Source organism: Bos grunniens, chromosome 23 (genome assembly GCF_055505025.1).
Source record: "Bos grunniens cultivar Pamir isolate PY7600 chromosome 23, Bosgru_T2T1.0, whole genome shotgun sequence".
Classification (NCBI taxonomy): domain Eukaryota; kingdom Metazoa; phylum Chordata; class Mammalia; order Artiodactyla; family Bovidae; genus Bos; species Bos grunniens.
In genome coordinates this window covers 46,633,456-46,658,206 of record NC_141187.1, presented here as the reverse complement: position 1 = coordinate 46,658,206, position 24,751 = coordinate 46,633,456, and the positions used below count along the sequence as shown (strand labels likewise).

The following is a 24,751-nucleotide window of genomic DNA, read 5'->3' as shown; positions in this document are numbered from 1 at the left end:
GACTTTATATTGAGGGTCCATGGATCTTCAAGGCCTCTTCTGAGCCCCAGATCTAGGAGGCTATGGTAGGCACAGGTGAGTATTTCAGTAGTCGCTTGAACACTACTTTGAGGAGAATAACTCTTTTATCTTGGTTGAGAGATAATGCATATTTATTTGTAAGTGTCTATATTTGTGTCATCATCATGGAGGAAAGACAGGCATATTCAGAATGCCAAGCACTAGCATTGCAGACAGTATCGGTCGTTGGATCAAGAACCACTCCAACAAGCCCTTCTTTCTCTCTCAGAATCCTCGCTGTTATCACCCTCCTTGGAGTGGCCATGTCCTTCAAGAGACCCTGGGCTGTTTCTCAGCCCTGGGTTGTGAGTACTGATTTACTTCACTCTTCCTGCTAAGATGAGCTTTGGCATGGGTGTGTGATGCACTCGGGATTAGTCGAAAAGGGAGTTCTTCAGAGTGGCTACTAGTAAAGTTTCCTCAATCATAAAAAGACACACAAGTAAAGGATCTTCCCTTTATCCCACCTCTGGACACTGTGAGGGCTGTGATATCCAGAGCTGCAGCAGCCTTCTTGCCACCAGGAGGAAAGTGGAGCTCAAAGATGAAGGGATCTTGGTCCTTGATGCCATCTTCAAGTCAATGAATTGACCAAACTTAAATCTACTCTTCTTCCAGAGTTATACCATGAGACACGGTAGATGTTCTTATTGTTTCAGCTACTTCTACCTGTCATTTCTGGTACTTGGCCAGGAGCCCAAAGTACTCTCATAGGCTGCTGTCCGGTGTGCACCTCATTTAATCCAGTAATGAACTGCAGGGATTAAAAATGTCATGCTAAGCCTTGAAGCAGCATTTGCTCACTCTCTCCTTGAAAATCTTAAATTCTGGCTTCTTTGTTTGCGTGCTCTCCAGGGTTTTCCTTGGCCCCACTGGCTGCCCCATTTCCCTCTTTCTGGGATTCTACTCTTCTTGTGGGGACTCTCTTTTTTCCAGCGATAGTCACCTATCTCATCACCACGCGGGCACAGATGGCTCCATAAGTAAATCTCCTGACTGCCCCCCTGTCGTTCAGTCCTGTGTATGCAACTGCCTGCTCGACCTGCCCCTTGGCTAGCTGATAGACCACCCCAACTTCACACATCCCAAACAAGTCCTTGGGGTGTCCCCCCACCCCCTCAAACTTCCCCCGGCTTCTATATCTCAGTCAATGGCATCCTCTTTTCGCACAGGCCAAAATATCGGAGTCATCCTTTCCTCCTTTCTCACCCCACAACATGGAAGCCGAGCATGCTCAGTAGCTCAGTTGTGTCCCTTTACGATCCCATGGACTGTGGCCCGCCAGACTCCTCTGTCCATGGGATTTCCCAGGTAAAAATACTGGAGTGGGTTGCCATTTCCTCCTCCAGGGGATCCTCCTGACCTAGGGATCAAACCCACATCTCCTGCATTGGTAGGCAGATTCCTCGCCACTGAGCCACCTGGGAAGCCCACGGAAACCATACCCTACATCTACTTGTTTAACAAATGTTCCATTTATTTCTTATCTCTTTCACCACTGCTAGTCTGAGCCACAATCTCTCTGTCCTGCACGACAGCGACAGCTTCTGGTTCTTCCTGCTTCTCTGGCCATCCTACCATCAGCCGTCAGCACATGAGCCTCAGGGATTTTTCCTAAAATAAGTCAGATCTCGTTATTTCCCTGCTCAAACACCCCCTGGTTTCCCATCTCACTTAGAATACACTCAAAAGTCACTATGCTGGCCTACAGGGCCCCAGTGGGTTTGGTCTCTAGAAGCCCCTCCCGCCTTCTCTTTACTGCAACCCTTCCAGCCTCATGCAATTTTCTTGAACGTGTTTTCTTTCCCTCAAGCACAAGTCTACCTTATGACCTTTGCACTGACCACTCCCCACGTCTGGAATGTTCTACCAACAAGCCTCATGCCACATCACTATATATATTTTTTTATTGAAGTAGAGATGATTTACAATATTATGTTGGTTTCAGGTATACACCATAGTGATTCAACAATTTTTACAGATTATGCTCGTATACAAAATATGGGCTGTCTTCCCTGCTAAAAAGATATCCTTTTAGCTTATTTATTTTATCCTTTAGCTTACTTATATTTATTTATGTTTTAGAAGTTTGTGCCTCTGAGTCCCCCGCTCCTATCTCGCCTCTCCCCACTCCCCTCTGCCATTTGTAACCACCAGTGTATTCTCTATAACAGACACTTTTCACTTTCTTCAGGTCTCCACTGAACTACCAGCCGTCTCAGAAAGAACTTCCTTTAATCCTCTACCAAACCAGCATTTCTTTTCATTCTGTCTCTCTACCCTGCTTTATTTTTTATCCTTATAAAGCCCCACTCCTTGATAATCGATTGCATATGTGTTTCTTTGCATTATTACCTGTCTCTCTGACTTGAATATAATCTCTGTGGGACCAGGATTTTGTTTTGTTTGCTGCTGTGTTCCTGCACTTTAAACAATACCTGGCCGTGTAGATTTGCTGAATGAATGAGTGACTCCGCTCCAGTATTCCTTGGTCGTATAGCGGGGAGCTTACATGGGATCTCAGGTTACAGAGAGGGAAAAAAGGCAGCTAGGATTCGGACCCAAACCTGTACTCTTGTGGTCCAGGGCTCTTTCTATTACTTTATACTGTCACCTACCTGCATAAGTTAATGATTATTTTCCTTCAAAGGTAATTTATGATTTTATAGGGAGCAAAGTCACCTAGCACAGAAATGGGTTTCCAATTGGGCAGTTTGCGTCAACAAGCCAGGAGGGAGACCGTGTGTGTGTGGGTGTTTGCTGGGTAACAAGGGGTGCCAAGAGTCTTCCTGGACTTGGATATCGTATCACACCACAAAACCAATCCAGCATGTAGCCTGGACTGTTGTTTACCCTATAGCCAGTAGATGCCTTTTAATGAAGGAGTCAGCTTTCTAAGGATTTTAATGAGCAATGAGAGAAAATGAAATGCAACATCCAAATTGCAGGATGGGGAGTCTGTGTTCAGGATTAAGGTCGGGTCTTTAAAGACCAAACCTCCTTCCAGAAAATTCAGTTCAGTCTGAGACATTCAAATCATATGAGAAACATACCTGAAGGTGTTGACCAAGTAGCCTAGTTTAAGTTGGATCAGCTGATAATAAAATCTACCCTTTATTGAGTGCCTACTATGTTCCAGATGCTGTTTATTTATGATAAAATCAACACCCGTTGTTAACATTTATTTGTGGCTTATTACGTGACGAGACTACATAGTTTTAAATGTTTAACAAGTTCACCTGACCCTCGTGAGAACACTTTTAAGGAAGGTGCTAGTATTTTCTGCATTTTGCTAATTAGAAAACTGAATTCTAGAGGACTGCTCAGCAGTAAGTGGTCAAACTGGGATTTGAACACAGGCAGTTTGACCTAGAGGCTGTGCTATACTAAACGGCATAGATGCGCTCTCTCATTTAATGATCACAACTCTAGGAAATAGATACTATCACCTCCTCTTAATAGTTCCTGTCTTGAATTGCTGTAAAAGGATACAGGGGCTTAAGCCTTTAGTGAGTGCCTTTAAGATATCTGTCTTGAAGAAATTGGTCAAGACTAACTCCCTTACGGTTTGTGATTGAGAAATCACAATACAGTTCTCTAAACACTGAGAAACATTAAAACATTGCTGAGAAAATGAAAGAAGACCTAAAGAAGAGGAGACATATAATGCGTTCATGGATCAAAACATTCAATAGTGGTAAGATGTCAATTCTCCCTAAATTGATTTATACATTCAGCATCATATCTTTCAAAAGAGCTGTTTGGTTTTTTTTTTTTAGAAATTGAAAAACTGATTATAAACCTCATACAGAAGTACAAAGGACCTAGAACAGCAAAAACAAAATAAAACAAACAGTAGTTTAAAAATGAAAAAATGATAAAAGAACAAAGTTGAAGAACTAATGCAACTTGACTTCAAAACTTGTAAGCTACACTAATCAAGACAGTGGGTTTTGGCTTAAAGGTAGACAAATAGATTAATGGAAAAAATTCATATACAAACAACTGATTTTTGATAAAAGTGCAAAAAAAATTGAGTGGGGAAACAGTCTTTCCAACAAATGGTACTGGTACAATTGGATAGCCATATAAAACAATGAAATTCAATCCATAACTTCTATCATATAAATATTAACTCAAAATGGATCAAAGAAAAATGTAAAACCAAAAACATAAACTTCTGGAAGGTATTGTAGGATAAACTGTTTGTGGCCTTGGGCTAGGTAAAGATTCCTTAGATATTGCATCAAAAGCACAATCCATAAGAGAACAAACTAATAAATATGATTTCATCAAAATTTAAAATGTCTGCTCTTCCAAAGACAATGTTAACAGAATGGAAAGACAAATCAGAGACTGGAAGAAAATGTTCACTCCAGAAAACAATCATTTCCAGAATTGACAAGAAACTCTCAAAACTCAGTAATAAGAAAACCTTAAAAATTGACAAACTATATGAATGGACATTTGATTAAAGAAGACGCATTGATGACAAGTAAACACAAGAACAGACATTCAGGATTATTAGTGATTAGGGAAATGCTAAGTAAAACCATGGTAAGATACCACTACAACTATCTGAATGGCTAAAATTAAAAGCAGAGTACATCATGAGAAACGCTGGGTTGGATGAATTGCAAGCTGGAATCAAGATTGCCAGGAGAAATATCAGTAACCTCAGATATGCAGATGACACCACCCTTATGGCAGAAAGTGAAGAAAAATTAAAGAGCCTCCTGATGAAAGTGAAAGAGGAGAGTCAAAAAGTTGGCTCAAAGCTCAAAATTCAGAAAACTAAGATCATGGCATCTGGTCCCATCACTTCATGGCAAATAGATGGGGAAACAGCAGAAATAGTTGCTGACTTTATTTTTGGGGGCTCCAAAATCACTGCAGATGGTGATTGCAGCCATGAAATTAAAAGACGCTTACTCCTTAGAAGGAAAGTTATGACCAACCTAGAAAGCATATTCAAAAGCAGAGACATTACTTTGCCAACAAAGGTTCGTCTAGTCAAGGCTATGGTTTTTCCTGTGGTCATGTATGGATGTGAGAGTTGGACAATAAAGAAAGCTGAGCACCAAAGAATTGATGCTTTTGAACTGTGGGTGTTGGAGAAGACTCTTGAGAGTCTCTTGGACTGCAAGGAGATCCAACCAGTCCATCCTAAAGGAGATCAGTCCTGGGTGTTCATTGGAAGGACTGATGTTGAAGCTGAAACTCCAGTACTTTGGCCACCTGATGCAAAGAGCTGACTCATTTGAAAAGACCCTGATGCTGGGAAAAATTGAAGGTGGGAGGAGAAGGGGACGACACAGGATGAGATGGTTGGATGGCATCACTGACTCAATGGACATGAGTTTGGGTAAACTCCAGGAGTTGGTGATAGACAGGAAGGCCTGGCGTGCTGCAGGCCATGGGGTTGCAAAGAGTTGGACACGACTGAGCAACTGAACTGAACTGAACTGAAAAATAAAAGAGAAATCTGACCATACCAAGTGTCAGCAAGCATATGGAGGAACTGGAACTCTCGTATACTGTTGACGGGAATGTAAAATGGTACAACTGCTTTGGAACCAGTTTGTCAGTTTCTTAGAACGCTGGGCATTAGACCTACCACATGACCTATTCATTCATTCCTAGGCATTTATTTAACCAAAAGAAAAGAGAACATCTGTCCATGCAGAGACTTTTCATTTTCCTCAGTAGAAGGATTCAGAAAGAAGGTATGTACTATAGGCTTCATTTATTAATATATTAATTTCTAGGAATTGAAAATGCAATGGCAGAAAGGAGATCAATGGTTTCCTGGGACAGGCGTAGAAAGGGGCAGAAGGTGGGATTAAAAAGAAACAAGAAAAAATTAGGGAGCAGGTGATGAATGTGTTCATTATCTTGGTCGTAGTAATGGTTTTACAGGTGTACATGTATGTCAACACTATGAAAATTTACAGTTTAAATATGTGCAATTTATTGTATTCCAAGTATACTTCAATAAAGCTACTTAAATAAACCCAAGTAGTTAATCTGTAGACATAGGTTTATATGTGTGTGACAAGCTGGCATGACGTCACAGAGTATACAAACCCTCTCCCTAGACACACAAGGAGATGGGCAGATAGACACAAACATGTGCACATATCAATAAGAACACCTAGAGACTAGAAACAATACCCTCGAGTCCTCAGGCTGTGTTCTTTATCCCCTCTGTCTCTGCCCTTCATTGTTGTTCATCACTCAGTCGTGTCTGACTCTTTGTGACCCCATGGATTGCAGCACACCAGGCTTCCCTGTCCTTCACTATCTCCCAGAGTTTGTTCAAACTCATGTCCATTGAATTGGTGAGGCCATCCGACCACCTCATCCTCTGTCGCCCCCTTCTCCTGCTTTCAATCTTTCCCAGCATCAGGGTCTTTTCCAATGAGTCGGCTCTTTGCATCAGGTGGCCAAAGTCTTGGAGCTTCAGCTTCAGCATTAGTCCTTCCAATGAATATTCAGAGTTGACTGTCCTTTATGTACTGTCCTATAAACTCCTGAGGTTCTGCGGTAGAGCTTTCTGAGCTTATTTTCACTTAAAAAGGATTGTGTGAACACTGAAGCCTTCAGTGTACAAGATTTCAGACAAAGTTGTTGGAAGGAGAGTGGAGAATGACCTACCTGTATAGCAGAAGGGAGAAGGGACAGGGCTAATTAGGATGCTAACCCATCACCTGGCAGGTTAGAGGTGGCACTTACCCTTTCAGCTTCTGGAAGCTGAATTTTATAATGAGCTGTCACTGTATTTATCACCTAACAATTGCTGCAATTGAATAAGGTGTGAAGAAAACCTGGAAAACATTAGTTGTCAGTGACCATGGTATCTTTGATGAAGCTGTCTATGGTAGGGTCCCAGATGTAATTGAAAATCAGCCCACAGCCTGTTAAAATGGTTTAGGTTCTTTATGTCCCTTCATTCTATGTACTGTTTCTGGCTTATAATATGGCAATTGTTTTGTCAGATCACGAAAAGCAGTCATATTATTAAAACATCTTGATCTTGACTTTATATATATGATTCAGTCAAAACTGAATAAGGCTGGTCAGCTGCAGTTTGAGAAGAGCATAGAACAAGCCTGAGCTGTTGCTGAGTAATATTACTTCCTGCCCAGGTGCACCCCATAAAGCGATGTTTACCTCGAAGTATATACCATGGTCTAAGGTCTGTTAGCTTCATAAAACTGACTTTGTTGGCATGCTTAAGGTGGAACCGGCTCACAGCATCAGTTAGAGTAGTTTAAAGTAAATGCAACTGGCAAGTCGACCAGAAAGGTGTGAGACAGCTCTGCCAGAAGGCTTGCTACATGAAGAACCACATTATGACAAGGTTGAGTGGTGTCCAAAGAGTCATAAATGTTACTGACAAAGGTTTGAGGCACTTTGGCCAAAGTAGGGATGGTCTCATTAAGAGAGCCATACTGCCATGTTCAACACTCCCATGACTGTGTCTTCCCTAGATGGTTTCACGTTGTCGGGCTCTGCCATCCAGAGGGCTTCTGTGACCCCCTGACTATTTTAACTGCTTCCTTGGCCACCCAGCTCCTGCTTACACAGCCTTCATCCAAACAACCACTCCGTTTTCTACCCATGAACCTACAATCAAATATATACCCTCCTTGTTACTGTACCCCTAGATCTGTGGGGCTGAAGTCTGCGACACTCCCATATACTTCTATTTGGCTTACTTCCACAGTGGGCTATTTATATCCATCCTGCTTTTGCCATTTTGTATGCATTTGATCTATGCATTTTAATAGTTCCACTCTGAAAGCAACCTTATTTCCAAGTTCTCTAAAGACTCTTAACCAGCCAGCCTCCATCTCTCCTACTTCCCCGACTGACCCTTGTTTTGAGTTCAAGCTTTGCCATAGATTAACCTGAGTTCAATGAATCCATTCATCTTGCTGTCTTAATAAGATGTCACTCTATTTCCCCAACTTACAAGAAAAAACTTTTTTTGAAGAAGGGGGGGGGTTTTTCCTGGTGGTTAAGATTCTGAGCTCCCTGTTCCCACTGCAGGGGGGCAGGGTTCCATCCCTGGTCAGGGAACTAAGATCTCCTATGCCTGTGCGGTGCAGCTGAAAAAAGAAAAGAAGAAAGAAGGGGTGCAGTGGGCATGGAAAGAAGAGAATGAGGTAGAAAGGTGGGATAAAGGCACATGTAATTAAATTCTGTACTATTTTTAATATCTAATCTGTAAACATGAAAATGTGATTGTCCTTTGGCTAAAAATATAATTTGCCACTGCTATACGTCTATTCTATTATTACTGTTACTTGATTTTATGTGATAATGTTTGGATTAGATCAGCACCTTAATTTCCAGCCAAGTGGCAGTTATTCTTCTTATTTCTTTTCCCTGTCTTGTTGTTATGGTGGTGGAGGGGAGACCTCAGAATGTTAACTAGTTTGACAAAGATTCTTAAACCTAAGAGAACTAACGTGCAGCCTGTCTTCAATGTCATATCTCCAGATGAAAAAGTTAAAATCCAGGCAAAAAAATTCCAGATGTAGAACCTTCATGATGATCAAGTCAGGGTGTAAAAAAATAGATACATAACTGAATGTTCAGTAGACATTGATGGAGACAGTCAGAGACGTGGCCAAGGTTTCTCCAGGCAACTTTCAGAACTTGACAAGGAGACCAGCCTTCCCTGGCCCACTTTCTCATTCTTTATCAGGTATTTTTGGGAAACCTCTGTTTTTTTCTCACATTCGATTTCAACTGTGAGGAGGACGTCCGGGCGTCTTTTTCGCAGGACAGTGTGATGGTTGGGACTGGGGCTGACACCATCCAGACTTTCTCTCTATATAATCTCTGTCTCCACCCTTTAAGCTCTCTTGGTAGAATCGAGCACAAAACACAAGCCCTAATAGGTGACTCTGGCCTCTGAATAAAGCATTACAGGGTATTCTGTTTCTATTTTTCTTGACTTTCCGCAAAGTAATTTCATATCCCTTGGGAGCCAAGAGGCATTTCCTGTAATTAGGGTTTGCTACTGGCACTTGCTCCCTGAAACACTCATCTGTCCAGCTCCCAGGCTGAGAACTGTGCCGGAATTGTGGGTTCAGAGCAGGGGTGGTCATAGTCCTTCTCACCCTGGAGTTCTGGATAGAAAGTTCTAGAAACAATGCTCCAACTGTATCTTGAGATTTTTATGAGCCCTTTTATACACTAATTGAAAGCAACAGGAATGGGCAGGAGCCTCTTGGCCAGACTGAACTGCTGCTGATTAGCTGTGTGATGAGCTGTGTGTAACATGCTCTTTGGGTCTCTGTTGCCTCAACTGAAAAAAAACCAAGTAACAAAAAACTTGAAGGGATGGGAAGCAAGGGGCATTTGAGGACTCTCTGAGGCAAACACTACTATCATCTTCGAGCTTCTTAGTTCTCAGCTAGTAGCCTGCTGGCGGAAGTGATTACTCCATGTTCCTGGCCTGCTCCCTAGAAAGTCCCCCACCCTCTCTCTCTTAGCCATACTGCTGGAAGGGGAGGACCCTGAGATGGTGGGGCCACATAATGGAAAGCCAGATTCCTGAGGACAGCTGCCCAAGAGAGTCATGGACTCTCACAGGAGTGAGGACTGAACTGTACTGGGCTGGCCCCCCAAGATGACAGGATTTACTTGTTACTGCAGCTCACAGCAGGACTACTCTGACTAGCATGACCTTCCAGCTCTAAAATGCTACATCTAATAAACAGCAGTCATGTATGGATGTGAGAGTCGGACCATAAAGAAGGCTGAGTGCCGAAGAATTGATGCTTTGAACTGTGGTGTTGGAGAAGACTCTCTTGAGAGGTCCTTAGACTGCAAGGAGATCAAACCAGTCAATCCTAAAGGAAATCAGTCCTGAATATTCACTGGAAGGACTGATGCTGAAGATGAAGCTCAAATACTTTGGCCACCTGATGCGAAGAACTAACTCATTGGAAAAGACCCTGATGCTGGGAGGCAGGAGGAGAAGGGGGCGACAGAGGATGAGATGGTTGGATGGCATCACCAACTCGATGGACATGAATTTCAGCAGGCTTTGGGAGCTGGTGATGGACAAGGAAGCCTGGCGTGCTGCAGTCCACCGGTTCACAGAGAGTCGGACATGACTGAGTAACTGAACTGAACTGAATAAATGGCAAGTACAGATCAGAGATAGAGATTTGAACAGAGGAAGGAAGCTGGATATAAGTCTGCTGTTTACTTGGATGTCTTTCTCAAAGATGTTTCTCTCAAAGAGATGGTAAAAAGTCAGAAGGATCTGTGGGTAATGCTTAAAGGGCTGCATATGTGTGATTCTTTATGGTGTAATTGTGACTCTGTGTGTGTTACCGAGCCCTGGTCAAACCCAGAGAAATACTTTTAAAAAGAGAATATAGGACAATTGTGGGAAAATTATAACAGAAACCTCCATCAATAAGAGAACTCAGAATAGGCCTAAGGATGAAAAGCTCGCTGATTCCCACACTCGTCATGTTTGTGGGGAGATGGTGAGTGTAGAGTCACCTCTGACTTCTCAGTGGCTGTGATGTTTTTCTTGTGCTGCTTCTAGAATTTTTTTTTTGTCACGTGGAAAGTGAGCAGGTCTAGGTGGCTACTGATCATTTTGAGGGGAAGAGCTGCTCTTTCCATGTTTTTAGTTTAATCCTTTTCCAGAACAGATTCCCACTATAAACCATTTTCATCCCAACTTAATTTTACTGAGTGAAAGTACCATTTTCAAGAAACCCCCAAGGCTTCATACTTTAGAATAAATGAGGCCTCTCCATGGGAAAAGAAAGCCAGAAGATGCTGGGAAAGCACGTGGCCCCATGTCAAATTGGACCTAGGTCTGATGTCTCTTTGACAGTGTCGCTTCTTTGGGGCTTTGTGATCCACAATCGAACATAGTCAGCCCTCAGCATTCCCACCAAGGGGAGCTCAACCTGACTTGATTTAGATGAGACAGTTCAACCTCTGTCCAGGTGTGTTTCTTTGCAGGCTCAGCAACCCTTACCCATGCACGACACTTCATCCTGGAATACGCTTCCCATTTTCCAGACAAGCTCAGGGGATCTGAGTCTCCTGATACAATCTCTGTCTGCACTAAATTGCCCCGTAGTAGTGATTTATACCCCAATAAAACTACGTATTGAAATGGAGAGTTGGTTTGATTGTACACCAACATAATTTATGCATGTTTTACTTTTGGAATAAACTTGGTATTTATGCAAGGGGGCGAGGTCTTTGTGACGGGAGGTGTATTTCCACATCGACAGAGCTGGTGACAGTGAAGAACAGCAGAAAGAAACGTCCCCAGACATCTTTAGATCACCCCAGAATCTAAGAGATGTCCTCCTTCAAGTTAGGAGAGGAATCGTCTCTTTTCCATTTGCTGAAAGAAAGGGAAGGCAGCTAATTCTTTTCGGAGGCCTTCTTTGCATGAAACATAGTGCTAGCCGCTCTGAGTACGTATTTTTTATTTAAATCTTTCAACAGTCTGACGTAAGTTGGCATTATTCTCCTCACTTTGCAGAGGAGGAATCGGAGGTGGAGAGGGGGTAAGAAATGTTAGTAAAGAGTGGGGTAGAGATTTGAATCCTATCTTTTTGGCCCCAGAGAGCATCCTTTCCCCACTAAGCCACTCTGTCACCATCCTGCTGGGCTTTCTCTATGTGTGCAGAATTGGGTTCCATGTTTTAGGGTTCAGAATTAGTCACCTTTTAACCTACTGAAGACAATTAACCTTCAGTTAAACCTCCTTTTAACCAGGAGAAAGCAATGGAAACCCACTCCAGTACACTTGCCTGGAAAATCCCATGGACGGAAGAGCCTGGTAGGCTGCAGTCCATGGGGTCGCAGAGTCGGACACGACTGAAGCGACTTAGCAGCAACCTACTGAGAGCCATGATGAGAAATTTCTTAAGAAGATGACGGTGAATCCTTCCATCCGCTTAGGGGACATCCATTTATGTGTGTCACTGTGGACACTGCAGAGCACTGACCGGGGGCCCCACTTGAGACCGAGCAATCATCCTGTCAGCACCTGGAGACTCGGCCACTGGCAGCTCCCGGATGAGTCCCCTTTAGACCGTCCTCAACAGAAGACAGCATCTCAGGCTGGTCTCAGGGACATCATGCCTCCTCCCTGGGGCAGTCCACTCCCTGCGGCTGGTCCACCCATTTGGCTTCAGTTTCGGACCCTCGGAAGGGCCACCCCAGAGGGTCTGTGCGCTTAGCCGGGGCCTTTACTGTGACTGCGCTGAGGTCAGCCCTCTCTCCACCTAATCCTGCTAGTCAGTGTTCTGGGCTTGCGTCCCTTTCCAAATTTGTATGTTGAGGTCCCCTCCCACGTCTCAGAATGTGACTTGGCCTGGAGATAAGTCTCTGAAGAGGTGATGAAGGGTCAGTCAGGTCACCAGAGCGGATGCTGCTCCAGCAGGACTGGTGTCCTTGTGAGAAGAGATGAGCGCACAGGCACGCAGAGAGGAGGCCACGTAGGACTCAGAGAAAAGATGGCCACCTACAGGCCAAGGAGAGAGGCCTCAGGAGAAACCAGACTGTTGCCAGCTTGAACTTGGGCTTCCTGCCTCCAGAATCGCCAGAACATACGTTTCTGTGAAGTCACCGGGGCTAGAGGGCTCCATAGTGACAGCCCCTGTGGACTGATAAAGGCAGATTTCAAGGTACTTCATTTCTGTCCCTCTTCTTTCATCTTTCCTCTCAAGGAACAACTCAGAAATCTGAACAACTTAAAGTGTCTTTTTAGATGGGAGGAGGTAAGGTAATAATTCCCAGTAGACAGCTTTCGTATTCTCTAAAATATATCAAAAAAATCATATTTTTAAAGAGGTGAAAAAATAGTATGTGAACTACCCCCACTTCAACGTATTTTCCTTTTTAGGACACTTATCACAAACCTGTAAATCCACCATCTGACAACTAGTTTGGACCGGGGGTGAACTTATATTTAATGGGAAAAAAGGACACCATTTTCAAGTTCTGTCAGTCAGCGCTTTTCTGGCCTCTGTGAAGCACAGACTCAGTCTGGCTTTCTTCTTTAGAGAAACCCTAACAGACCTTGTCCAACTTCCAGCTTCCTGCCTTCATACAAAGGGGAAGAGTCAGGGACGCCAGAGAAAAAGCTTTGCAGTTTAAAGGGTTTTTTCCTTCAGTCTTTTCCAAGCCAGCCTTTCACTCTCCCCCAGCAGTGTGTTGGGGAATATTTAACTCCCGGCTTTCTAAATGCAAAACAACATGAAGCAGTTTCTGCCGACTTCTGTGTTGTAAATACCCCCACCATGGCTGACATCAAGAGATTAGGGAAGAGTGTGAAGTAGGTCTGGGGGCTTGACCAGCTGCCCCCACACACACTGACTGCAGCTGGATGCAGAAGAAGGCTGCTTGCTGGCCTCTCTGCAGCCCTCAGCTGGCCCTCCAGGTGGGAGTTGCATTCTCCACTTTCTTTTTTTTTTGTTGTTTTAATAAATATATATTGATTTATTTGAAAACGCCGGGTCTTAGTTGCGGCAGGCAGGAGCTGGTTCCCTGACTGGGGATAGAACCCGGGCCCCTGCACTGGGAGCGCAGAGTCTTAGCCACTGGACTACCAGCGAAGTCCCTCCACTTTCTCCTCACACTGATATCTGTACTGATGTTTGCTTCAGGGCCTGCCGGTGTTTGCTGAGCTCTTTGGTAAGTGCTTCCTTTCAGGAGTGTTTATGGATTTAGCACAGGTCTCCCCAAACAAACTTTTTTGGGCCACGCGCTCATGGGTTCTCCACCGTCACTCTTGGAGCCAGAAAACCGCAGCCTGAGGGGTCTCAGGAGATCAGCCACGTCAGCATAAGCCTGATTCCCAAAGGTTCGTCATCTCTCCAGCCTTTCCTGACACTCTGCTTCTCCCATCTTCCCCCTTTGGTGGTTTTGTTTAGCTGCATAGACTTTATTTCATCTGTGCTACAGGACTCCAGGTCTCACTGATTGTTGGGTGTGCTCAGTAGCTCAGTCGTGTCCAACTCGTTGCCACCCTGTGGACTGTAGCCCACCAGGCTCCTCTATGCACAGGGATTCTCCAGGCAGGAAGACTGGAGTGGGTTGCCATTTCCTACTCCAGGGGATCTCCCAACTCAGGGATCGAACCTGTGTCTCTTGTGTTTCCCATATTGGCAGGTGAGTTCTTTACCACTAGCGCCACCTGGGAAGCGGCCCCCACCCCCTCGCCAGGTCTGACTGGAGGGCTTGCCAAATGCAACTCTAAGCAACTTATATACATAATCATCAAGAGAACCCCTTGAGGTAGATTACTATTCTCACCCCCATTTTATAGATGAATAAACTGAGGCAAAGACAGGTTAAATAACTTGATCAAAGTCCCACTTCCCATCAGTGGCGGCGCTGGGATTCAAATCGGGCAGTCTGATTTCACGGCCGTTTGTGCAGCCGGCACACTGTCTCGCCTTCTCCCCGAAGAGCAGCAGGAATATATCCTTAGGAAGCCCTGACAGCCGGGAATAAATGTTCCTTTTTAATAGGTGACACTGAGAGCTGCCAAATATTTACATCCTACATAGTCTTCTGTCATGTAAGTGTGTGTGTGTGTGTGTGTGTATGGAATATTTTAAATAAATTTCAGTGATGAGAAAAAAAAATCACTCCAAAGTTGTGAAATTAATGATCTCAAAGGACTCTTGGACTCTGAATGTAGATAAGCAAATTGAGGATTCCGGGTGGTAGGAATGTCTGGTTTTCAAGGTGAGGGTACCAAAAGTTGAGAAGCAACCTGTATTTGAAATATCCCAGAGCTAATATTCACTGCAGGGACTGAAATGAAGTGAAATACGCCTTGCTTTGGAGAAGGCTATCTTCCTTTCTTCCCTCCTCTTCTTTCTCCCTTTCTTTCTTATTTCCTTCCTCTGCTTTTGTCTTATTTTAGGAAAACTGCCTGAGCAGGTAGAAAAAAATGAGAGGAGGTGATTTTTATTTCACTCTTCATTAAGAAATTAATTCACATTGAATGCCTCGAGGAATCACAAACGTAATTTGCTCCAGTTTAAATTCAGACTTGGGTGGAGGCCTCCAAGTGTCCAATTCTGTCACAGATTTTTGTCATAGAACCCTAGGACTAGGGAAGATTTTTAATAGGCCTTTAACTTTCAAACAGTACAGTGATATGACAGCCTAGCTGGTCGAATAAAAGAAATCCTTTTGTTACTTAAAATATTTTAAGAACGTACTTGTCATTTTGTTTAACTGACAGCCATTTACGTGTATATGGACTCCCAAGGCTACCTGGAGTTTTCTTGTGTTGATGGTTAGTTGTTACGTGATAGAGACAACAGATTACTGATCCTAACCCATAGAGGAATTAACTTTTTTCCCATTGAGCACAAGTTACTTTATGTACACTTTCTCATTTCATCCTCAAGACAGTCCTTCTATCACCATTTTATAAACTTGAAAACAGATTCAAAAGTCTCAAGTTAGTGGAGTGAGGCTTAAATCCAGGTCTGCCTCCAAGGGTACCACGCAAGAGCACGCTGCCTGCCTCCACTAGAAGTCAATTAATAGGCGAAATTACACGTCGCTTCTTTTGCTTAGTTTCCATAAGACCTTAGCAAGCCTTGGTTCAAAAGAAGGATGGACTCTTTTAACCCTAACCTCCACCCTAGGCCAACATGTTTTCTTATGGAACAGCTGAATGAAAAAGGATTGGTTTAGGACTAGCAGACAGAGAGAGGAGACACCAGAGGACTGGCTAATTGGTAACCCAGGTCAGGGGTCCCCCACCTTCAGGATCTAATGCCTGATGATCTGAGGTGGAGCTGATTTAATGATAATAGAAATAAAGTGCACAATAAATAAATAATGTCCTTGAATCACCCTGACGCCGTCCCCATCCCCCACCTCCAGTCCGTGGAAAAATTGTTTTCCATGAGACCGGTGCCCGGTGCCAAAAACGTTGGGGGCCAACGACCCAGGTGATCAGCTTCTGATCAGTTCAGAAGTGCAAGCTCCAGACTTGCTAGGGCACTACTACACAAGGTGGAATATTCGACCTCTGTCCCAAGAGATTCTTCCCCTGAGATTTCTGAATGGAAGAGGAGTTTCTGTGGGTATCAGCACATCCGTGTAAAAAGATTCACCTAACAGAGCAAAATCTGTGGGCCTAACATAAACCTTCCATTTCAAGCGTTAGTTGCAATCCTGGGTGGGAAATGGAATACCATTTCTATTACTGTTTCAAATGCATTTGTCTGAGTCGGCCCACACATAATGCGTGGTTTTTTCAATAGTACTCACCCTTGCCCACATTTTCCCAGGTGCCTCTCTGTCTCTTACGCCAAAGAATGCTGGAGCTCTGGGTCTTGAAAAGGATGATCCCAGTGTTTTAGTTGGCTGATCAGATTCTTCGTTTTCATAGATCTACTTAGAGAACACACTGTGTTCTCATGCCGGTATATGACATTAGGGAGCTCACAGCTTCCTGGGCCTGAAAAGAGAAGTTAAAAAAAGAGTGGGTAAACTCTGGCAGAGGCCGAGATGCTTTTCATCACTTATGGGTGGCATCACAGGAGCTGGAAATCTTGTTAATAGAATCCAAAGTCTCAGTAATAGAGTTGTCTCATTAATGGAACCCATCGTTCATTCATGCAGCCAAGGGTAATACTTATGGAAAATATGGTAAATATACTTTTTATTATGCATGAGCTGAAACCTTAGAGATGCACAAAGTATGGTCCTGTTCTCAAAGAGCTCACAGTCTAGGAGGGCAAACGGAATAATCCGGTCCTATAAAATGTTACAGCAATTCTGGCAGAATGCAAAGCGGGTGTGGTAAGGGCACCAAGGAGGGAAAAAGTAAACGTTGGCTGGAGTCTTGTGCGATGGGTAGATGTTAGCCAGGTGTTTCTTACTGGGCTAAAATGGTAGAAATGAGTGATCCTTCATTGTCTGTAACCTACAACTTTCTCTGCCATTGATTTCCCTTGTTTTTCTGCACCTCGACCTCCCTGCCTCACTTACTGCTGCTGCTGCTGTTCAGTTGCTCAGTCGTGTCCGACCCTTTGTGACCTCATGGACTGTAGCCCGCCAGGCTCCTCTGTCCATGGAATTCTCCAGGCAAGAATACTGGACTGGGTTGCCATTTCCTTCTCCAGGGGATCTCCCGACCCAGGGTTTGAACCTGTGTCTTCTGTTTGGCAGGCGGATTCTTCACCACTGAGCCACCTGAGACGCCCCCATTCCCCTTTAAACTAATCCAACCTGCTGTTCCTTTGATGATCTTGAAATGTGCCTGGCTCCACTTTTTGGCATCAACTTGTGAAGGTCCCTGGAGCCATATGCTTTTCTTGTTTCTCCAAAATGAGGAGAACTGGTACTTTGGCGATGAGCCTTTTAAACAGCTCAGATACAAAGCCCGGAATTTGATTTTTTGCAAAAAAAAAAAAAAAAATTGCCTGGGCTTTTGGTTGGTTAGTACTGGCCAGTTTTTCACTTCCCGTTCATCATGTCTCAGCCATAAGGTTCAGTTTTGGTATGAGATATGTGTGTATCTTTATAGACCGTAGTTGAAATATATATTTTTAGAAAAACTCTTGATACTTAAACCATGTGGGGCATTTGGAAGTCTTTTTGAGAATCAGGAATCTGAATCTTTGTAAAAGGAAAGTGTTTTTCCCATCCAGAATGAAAAATCAAAACTAAATGGATGTTTTAAACTGTGGAGCAGAAAAATAAGGATTGTGTCTAAGACATTGTAGAAGCTTGGTGAACTGTGTAACGAACCTATCAGCGGCCTCAAGGCAGAGAAGTCTTCCTAGCAGTCTTCCTAGTCTTCCTTCCTTACGCTCCCTTTCCAACTGGAGGGAAACAGGGAGCTGGGCGCCTTTCACTTCTCTTAGGATGGGAATGTCATCCTGTAGTTTGTTTGATAAACACAGTATTTGTAATTTCGGTTAAGAGGAAGAAGACTTCCCTCCGGGGCACTCACAGTGGCCAGGCAGGAGGACACAGGCCCGTAACTCACAGACTCTGCCTGCACCATCCATGTTGCTCAAGGATCTCAGTCTGGACAGTGGAGAGAATCAGCTGTGAAAGGGTCCACGTCTCACTGAGGTCTTCGCCCCCAGAGGCATTTCAACTGCCCGAGGTGTCTGAGCTTAAAGGTGACCATTCAGAGCTGATCTGTCTATGGGGATCCCATAAACTGCAGCACCATGGATAGAATGTATATAGAGAGATTCCAATAATTCTTTATTGTGAAATATGACACATGCGGAAAACTGTACAAAACAATGTAGAGCTTAATAAATTATCATAAATGTAACCACACCCGGGTCAAGATATAGAACACTGCCAGGACCCCAGAAAGGACTGTCCAGTGCCTTTGCTAATACAACTTTCTTTTCCTTTAAAGGCAGGACATATCACACAGTATGTGTTTATGTTGGTTTCTTCCACTAGGCATTACGGATGTGAAATTCATTGATGCTGCTGCCTACGGCTGTAGCCTGTAGATTTCATTGCTGTACAGTATTCCACCTTGTGGGTATCCTTCCATTTTAATCCTGATGGACAACTGAGTTGTTGCTGGTGTTAGACCATTATCAAGAATTTATGCTAGGTAGATCTTTATCTATTTCTTCTGTGCATATACCCAGGAATGGAACTGCTGGATGATGGATATGCATATCTTCAATTTTAATGGAAAATATCAATGTTTTTTTAATGGAAAATATCAACCAAATTGGTACAACCACTTTGTTTTCCAAAGTGGTTGTACCAATTTACATTCTTACTGGCAGGGTATGAGAGTCTCCATTGCTTCTAACAAAGTTTGGTACTTGTTTTTTAGTTTTAATCATGCTGTATTAGGAGTATTTTTCATATGATACTAAAAAGTTTCTCCCCCCCTCCCCGTCACCCTGATTATTTTGCATCTGAAGATACTAAAGTGATTCTAGTAACTTGGAGTTCTGAGTTGACTACTATTAATATCAGTAGAGGCACATTAAGAGAAGATATGTGGCCTTGGAAGATTCACAGTAATAAAAATCCCAATAAACAGAATTGACCCATACAGCATTTAAAAATAACACCCAGATTAGAAAACTGACATAGGGATTGAATCAATACACCAGCTGGTGTTGACCTCTCATCCTTTCATAGGGGTATGTGTGTCCCAAGGGCACGCCTACCCCTTGTGGCTGGGTGCAAGTCGCTGAATTACCCAGCTGGGGCCAGTCAGGACCACCTTAGAGGAGGAAGGTCAGCTGAGGAGCCTGTCAGCTTACAGCTCGTTAGGGGTCACATCTGGCAGCGTCTGCTCCTCCAGCAGGCAGTAGAGACCACATGCTCTGGTCAACAGAGAGCAGGGGGCACGTGCAATGCTCTTCTGCAGAAATAGCACAGCCCGCTCACTGCCCACTGGCTTCTCTACCGACCTGGCCTCTGAGCTTCCCCCCAACTTCACCCTCCTCATGCAGATCTCCTCAGTCTCCTTGCCCCTTTGTCCTGCTATCGCAGCCTCCTGGGCAAAGCCTAGGTCTGGATCAACGCAGTTGTTTACTTTCTCTACATCAATCTCCCGGCTGTTGAAGCATGGCTGGAAAAACCTCACACCCTGCAGATGGTGCCTCTGTAAACTTTGGTCACCGATGCCATCTGGACCCTGGTTACTGTCAGGCAGCCCTTCTCTCTTCCCCTGCTCAGCTCGCCGCCCTGTGTACCATTTTCCTAAAGCAACGATACTGGACCTTGCTTAATAATGTGCTGGGCCGCTACTCAAGACAGAGCTGACTACTGTCCGTCATGCACAAGGCTCTTTCGAACTGTCTCTACCTTCCTCAAATCTCCGGTTCCACTTCCTGTCTGTCTCCTGAGCCCCAATCCCAGCCTCCACTGTCGGTCTCCTCAGGCAGTCTCTCCTCCTGCTTCGTGAAGAAAGCTGGGCCGTCTGAAGCCACTCCCTTGACTTCCATCCTTCATATTTGTATATCATTCTGCATGCACAATCATCCCTTCTCCCCTCTACCTCCTTGCGACAATACAGGAAGTGTCTCCCCTCCCGCTAAGGCTAATCCCTCTCCCTGGCCATGGAGCCACCCTCTCTAACCTCCCCATTTCTCTGTGCACTGACTGTCCCCAGACTTCTTCCCAGCAGTGGTCAAACAGGTTCACGACTGTCCCTTAAGGATCTGGTATCAGGGACTTCCTTGGCTTGACCGGGACCTTCATCCGAAGAGGGCAGGAAGCAGCGCTGTGGGTTGAACTGCATTCCCTCTGCCCCGATTCCCCAATTCATATGTTGAAGTCCTAGCTCCTAGTATCTCAGAACGTGACCTTATTGGGGAACAGGCCTCTTTCATTAGATAAGACTCTTTCATAGAGATAATTCATCAGAAGGAGGTCATATTCTCTTTGGAGCTCAGTGTCCCCATTTTGGGACATAATGGGTGGTTGGACAGTCCTTTTTGTGGGGTGAAGTTCCAAAATCTGTGGGAACAGAGGTGGTGGGAGGGGTGAGGGAGTTTAGAAGAGAAGACTCTACTGAGCTCTCCATCTCTCCTCTGACCAAAGCAGGTCCAGTTTTAACTGTTTTGTATTTGGGAACTTTGGGTGATATTTGGCTTGAAACGTGTTTCATTGTTTAAAAAATAAAATTAAAAAATTCAAAGCTACTGGCTTAGGTGTTATTTCAGATCCTTTCCAACTGCAATAGCCTATGATTATAAGGTTTTACAAGTTAACACATATGGGTTTGATGAACGTATAATGCAGATTTTTCTCAAAAAAGCCTGATTTAATATATTTTATTTCTTTTCAGTAAAGGAAACTTGTTAAAAGGACTTATGAAAGCAATTTAACTTTCAAGCCTTTTAAAGATGTTCATATAGAACAGTTGCAAACTAGAAAAGCAATTTTTTTGGGACCATATGTTGGGATTTGGGGTTTAAAAATATGCCCATTGTCCACATGAGGCTATCAGACCCATGAGCAAGCAGTTGCACATGAATAGGGCCTTCAGATGATGAGCTCTTGAGAAGAATAACTGTGTCTGCTCCATCTGTATTTCCCCAGGACCTAGCTTAGTATCTAGTACACTGCATGCTACGCGCATGCGTGCTCAGTCACGTCCAACTCTTTGCGACCCTGTGGACTGTAGCCTACCAGGCTCCTCTAACCATGGAATTTTCTAGGGAAGAATATGAAGTGGGTTGCCATTTCCTACTCCAGAGGATCTTCCCGACCCACGTCTCTTGCATCTCCTACATTGGCAGTCAGGTTCTTTACCACTGTGCCACCTGGGAAGCCCCATCTGGTACCCAGTAGATGCTTAATAAATGCTTGTTGAATGAAAACATATGATGACGTAGACGCTTTCCCTGGAGCTTGGTGAGAATTCTTGGTGACAGGAAAGAAGAACTTTCTAAAGGAAGGGGTGGGTGGATTGGAAGCCAGAGGAGGGGCAGTGTTCCTGGCCCAGGCCTAGGTGAACATGCAGGACTTCTGCATGCAGGATGGCTATTCCTGTGGGCTGGGATATCCACAGTTAAGGAAGGCAGCCTTCACAGCGTGCCTCGGACAGTCTAAGTTCCTGGTTTCCTGGCAACTTATTTCATTTCCCACACTGAGGCCAGTGGACCACGGAGTCTATATCTTCCCCGTTTCTTCTTGGATGTGTCTTTAGTCAGGTATCTGACCCTTATATTTAAGATCCTTGGTGGGAAGGGGCCTGGGTAGCTGCTAAGATAAGCCAGGTTCTCCAGCTTTCCTCCTCTTCTATTTGGCCATCCACGACTGGGAATGCGGTAGGAAGATCAGTGGCCTGAAATCAGGAGACCCGGCCTCTGGTCCCAGGTGTGTGACTGTGGGCAGCTCAGTCATTTCTAGGCCCTGGTTTCCTAATGTGTGAGCTGAAGGGCTCAGACAAAACGGTGTCCTCAATTCTACATCTTGTTAGATGTAGGACTGAATACATGTCACTTGGATATGTAATTGGTGAGATACCAGAAAAGGTGCTATTAACCAAAGACAGTATCTTCCTGTCTCTTTCTGTTTCTGACTCTGTCTGTCTCTGACCCTGTCACACTGTGCGATGTTTCCACTTTGCTTGAGCCTTTGATGTAAGACCTTGAAGGTGATAGTGAAAATGCGGTGCTATTTAATGAAAAGGCACAGAAGCCGGACATTTATCAGTTGTTGTTATTGTTGAGTTGCTAAGTCATGTCCAACTCTTTTGCAACCCCATGGACTATAGCCTGCCAGGCTCCTCTGTCCATGGAATTCTCCAGGCAAGAATCTTGGAGTGGGTTGCCATTTCCTCCTCCAGGGGATCTTCCTGACCTAGGGATTGAACTGGTGTCTCCTGCATTGGCAGGCGGATTCTTTACCACTGAGCCACCTGGGAAGCCCCAAGCAGCCATCAGTAGAGACATCATAAGTTGAGTGCATTTATCTGGTCCCCCTTTCATCACCTGGGCAGTGTCCTGACGGCTCAAGGCTTGGCCTGAGTCAGATGTATGGGCAAAGGTGTCAGAAAGACCCTCGTCAGGGGGCCAGGTAATGCTCCCTAGAGGAGGACACCAAGAGGGGGAGGAGCAGAGCCCAAGGGCTGAAACCAGCTGCGTCCCCCTTATGGCTTGAGGACAGCTCTAGGCCCTGACTGGTCAGCCAGCTGAGCACACTGGCTCTTCACTGTCCGGCCACTGCCAGTATCTGAAGCAGAGGCCTCTTGAAATTACACACTTCCCGACTTGTCTTCCTTAGTAATTTCATGTCCCTAGGCTGCAGAGCCTTGTCAGCTGATGATAGAGTCCTTCTATCATGTTCGGATTTACACAGTTTATTTTGGTAACTAAGACGGAAAGACAGAATTAATTATACCTTACATGAAACAGTCCATCAGCCACACCTGCTTGTGGAGCAAAAAGTCAGATGTTTTGTTGCTCTTTGCCAGAAAGATCAGTCTTCTCTTGATTCCCATTTGGGATTCTAAGCAGGTTATCTATGAAAAATTTTCTTAAGTATGGTGTATATATATATATATATATTTATTTATTTATTTATATAGTATACACACAATGGCACCCCACTCCAGTACTCTTGCCTGGAAAATCCCGTGGATGGAGGAGCCTGGTGGGCTGCAGTTCATGGGGTCGCTAAGAGTCGGACACGACTGAGCGACTTCACTTTCCCTTTTCACTTTCCTGCATTGGAGAAGGAAATGGCAACCCACTCCAGGGTTCTTGCCTGGAGAATCCCAGAGACAGGGGAGCCTGGTGGGCTGCCGTCTATGGGGTCGCACAGAGTCGGACACGACTGAAGCGACTTAGCAGCAGCAGCAGCACACACACACGTATATATATTTCCATTTGTGTAAAAACAATAAATAAGTACCGCTGATCTCTTTCTGCCTGTGCCAAAGAAGAATTTGTTGAGGATTGAATATCCTAATGCATTGGATGTACTTGAATTTGACAAAACAGTCAAATTGGTGATTTGGCTCAATTTAGCCAGTTTAAATATTGTTAGTATATAGACTTGCAGATGACTTTGGTTCTTTCAGAGTCATCCCTGGAGGGGACTGATTATTACGTGAATTGGAAATGCTCAGGTATGTTTCAAAGGTGAATGAGACAAGCCTTTCCTTTGTTTTCACTCGGGAAGACTCAGTGAAGAGGGTGAGATGAGAAAAGCTGTTAGTTCATCTGTGTGCACATCTAAATGTGGAGGCATAGCAACTAAACAATTCATGTTTAAAAATTTTCTGTAAACAGCAAGATGCTCCAAACTACAGCCAAAACCCCAACCAAGAAAGAAGGGAACGACAATGCTCAGGAAATAAATGAGGATGGAAGTCAGAGTTCTAAGTCCTTTAAGCCTTTTTGCACTTAGGTAATGTCTTGCTGAGCACATGGCCCTGGTTCTTTTCCTGGCCTTTGCCAGCAAACTTTTAGGAACCTCCTGGCAGAAGAGAAGACACAATTCGCTGCACCTTCCACTCCCGTAGAGTTCTCAGTTGCTGACTATTTATAGGGACTTTCAACTGCCTCCTTCTCCCATCTGGTATTAATTTTTATTTCTTCTTCTTTTCTAGGTTCTGACTCATCTCCGCCCAGACCGACAGGTTTCCTGGAGGCCTTGCTTCCCCAGACGTGGGGCTCCACCCAGGTAACTCCACTGGCTGCTGTCCACCAGCAAAGGAAGGGCTGGGTCCCCAGTCTCAGAGAACCAGGCCATGATCGCTTAGTTATCCAAGTCAGAAGTAGAAAGCTTTCCTTAGCACTTCCTTGATTTCCACTCCCCACATCTAATCACTAAGGGATCCTCCTCACTCCCGAGGCCCTCTGGCTTCCTCTCCTCCAACTCTCCATCTCAGCTGCCACTATCTTAGCTCATAGTGTCTCTCCTGGACTGTTGAACAGTCTTCACATTGCAACCTCAAAACAATGGGGAAGACTTCGAAAAGTTTTAGCTGGAAAGTAACTTGATCACATTCTGTTGTCATGGAAAATCACACTGAATCTAATGGATGAACTGGAAAGGCAGCTGGAATGGTGACAGAGAGAAATCCAATGCAGAGCTCTGCTGGGGTCTAGACGAGAAATTAGGAGGGCCCGGGTTAAGCCCAAAGGAGGCAAGGAGGCAGGTGTTCAGCATGTAAAATGGATAGAGCATGGTG

At 44.4% G+C, this 24,751-nt stretch overlaps 1 protein-coding gene across 2 annotated transcripts in view; it reads right to left on the bottom strand.

Moving 5' to 3' along the window:
* The window catches only part of NEDD9 (neural precursor cell expressed, developmentally down-regulated 9), a 190,139-nt gene that overhangs the window by 104,808 nt on the left and 60,580 nt on the right, over positions 1 to 24,751 (bottom strand). For both annotated transcript variants that reach the window (XM_086370319.1, XM_086370322.1), the window contains exon 2: positions 16,369 to 16,558. In XM_086370319.1, the coding sequence (XP_086226445.1) occupies positions 16,369 to 16,380 (12 nt within the window). In that variant the 5' untranslated portion in view covers positions 16,381 to 16,558. The remainder of the gene's footprint in view (positions 1 to 16,368; positions 16,559 to 24,751) is intronic.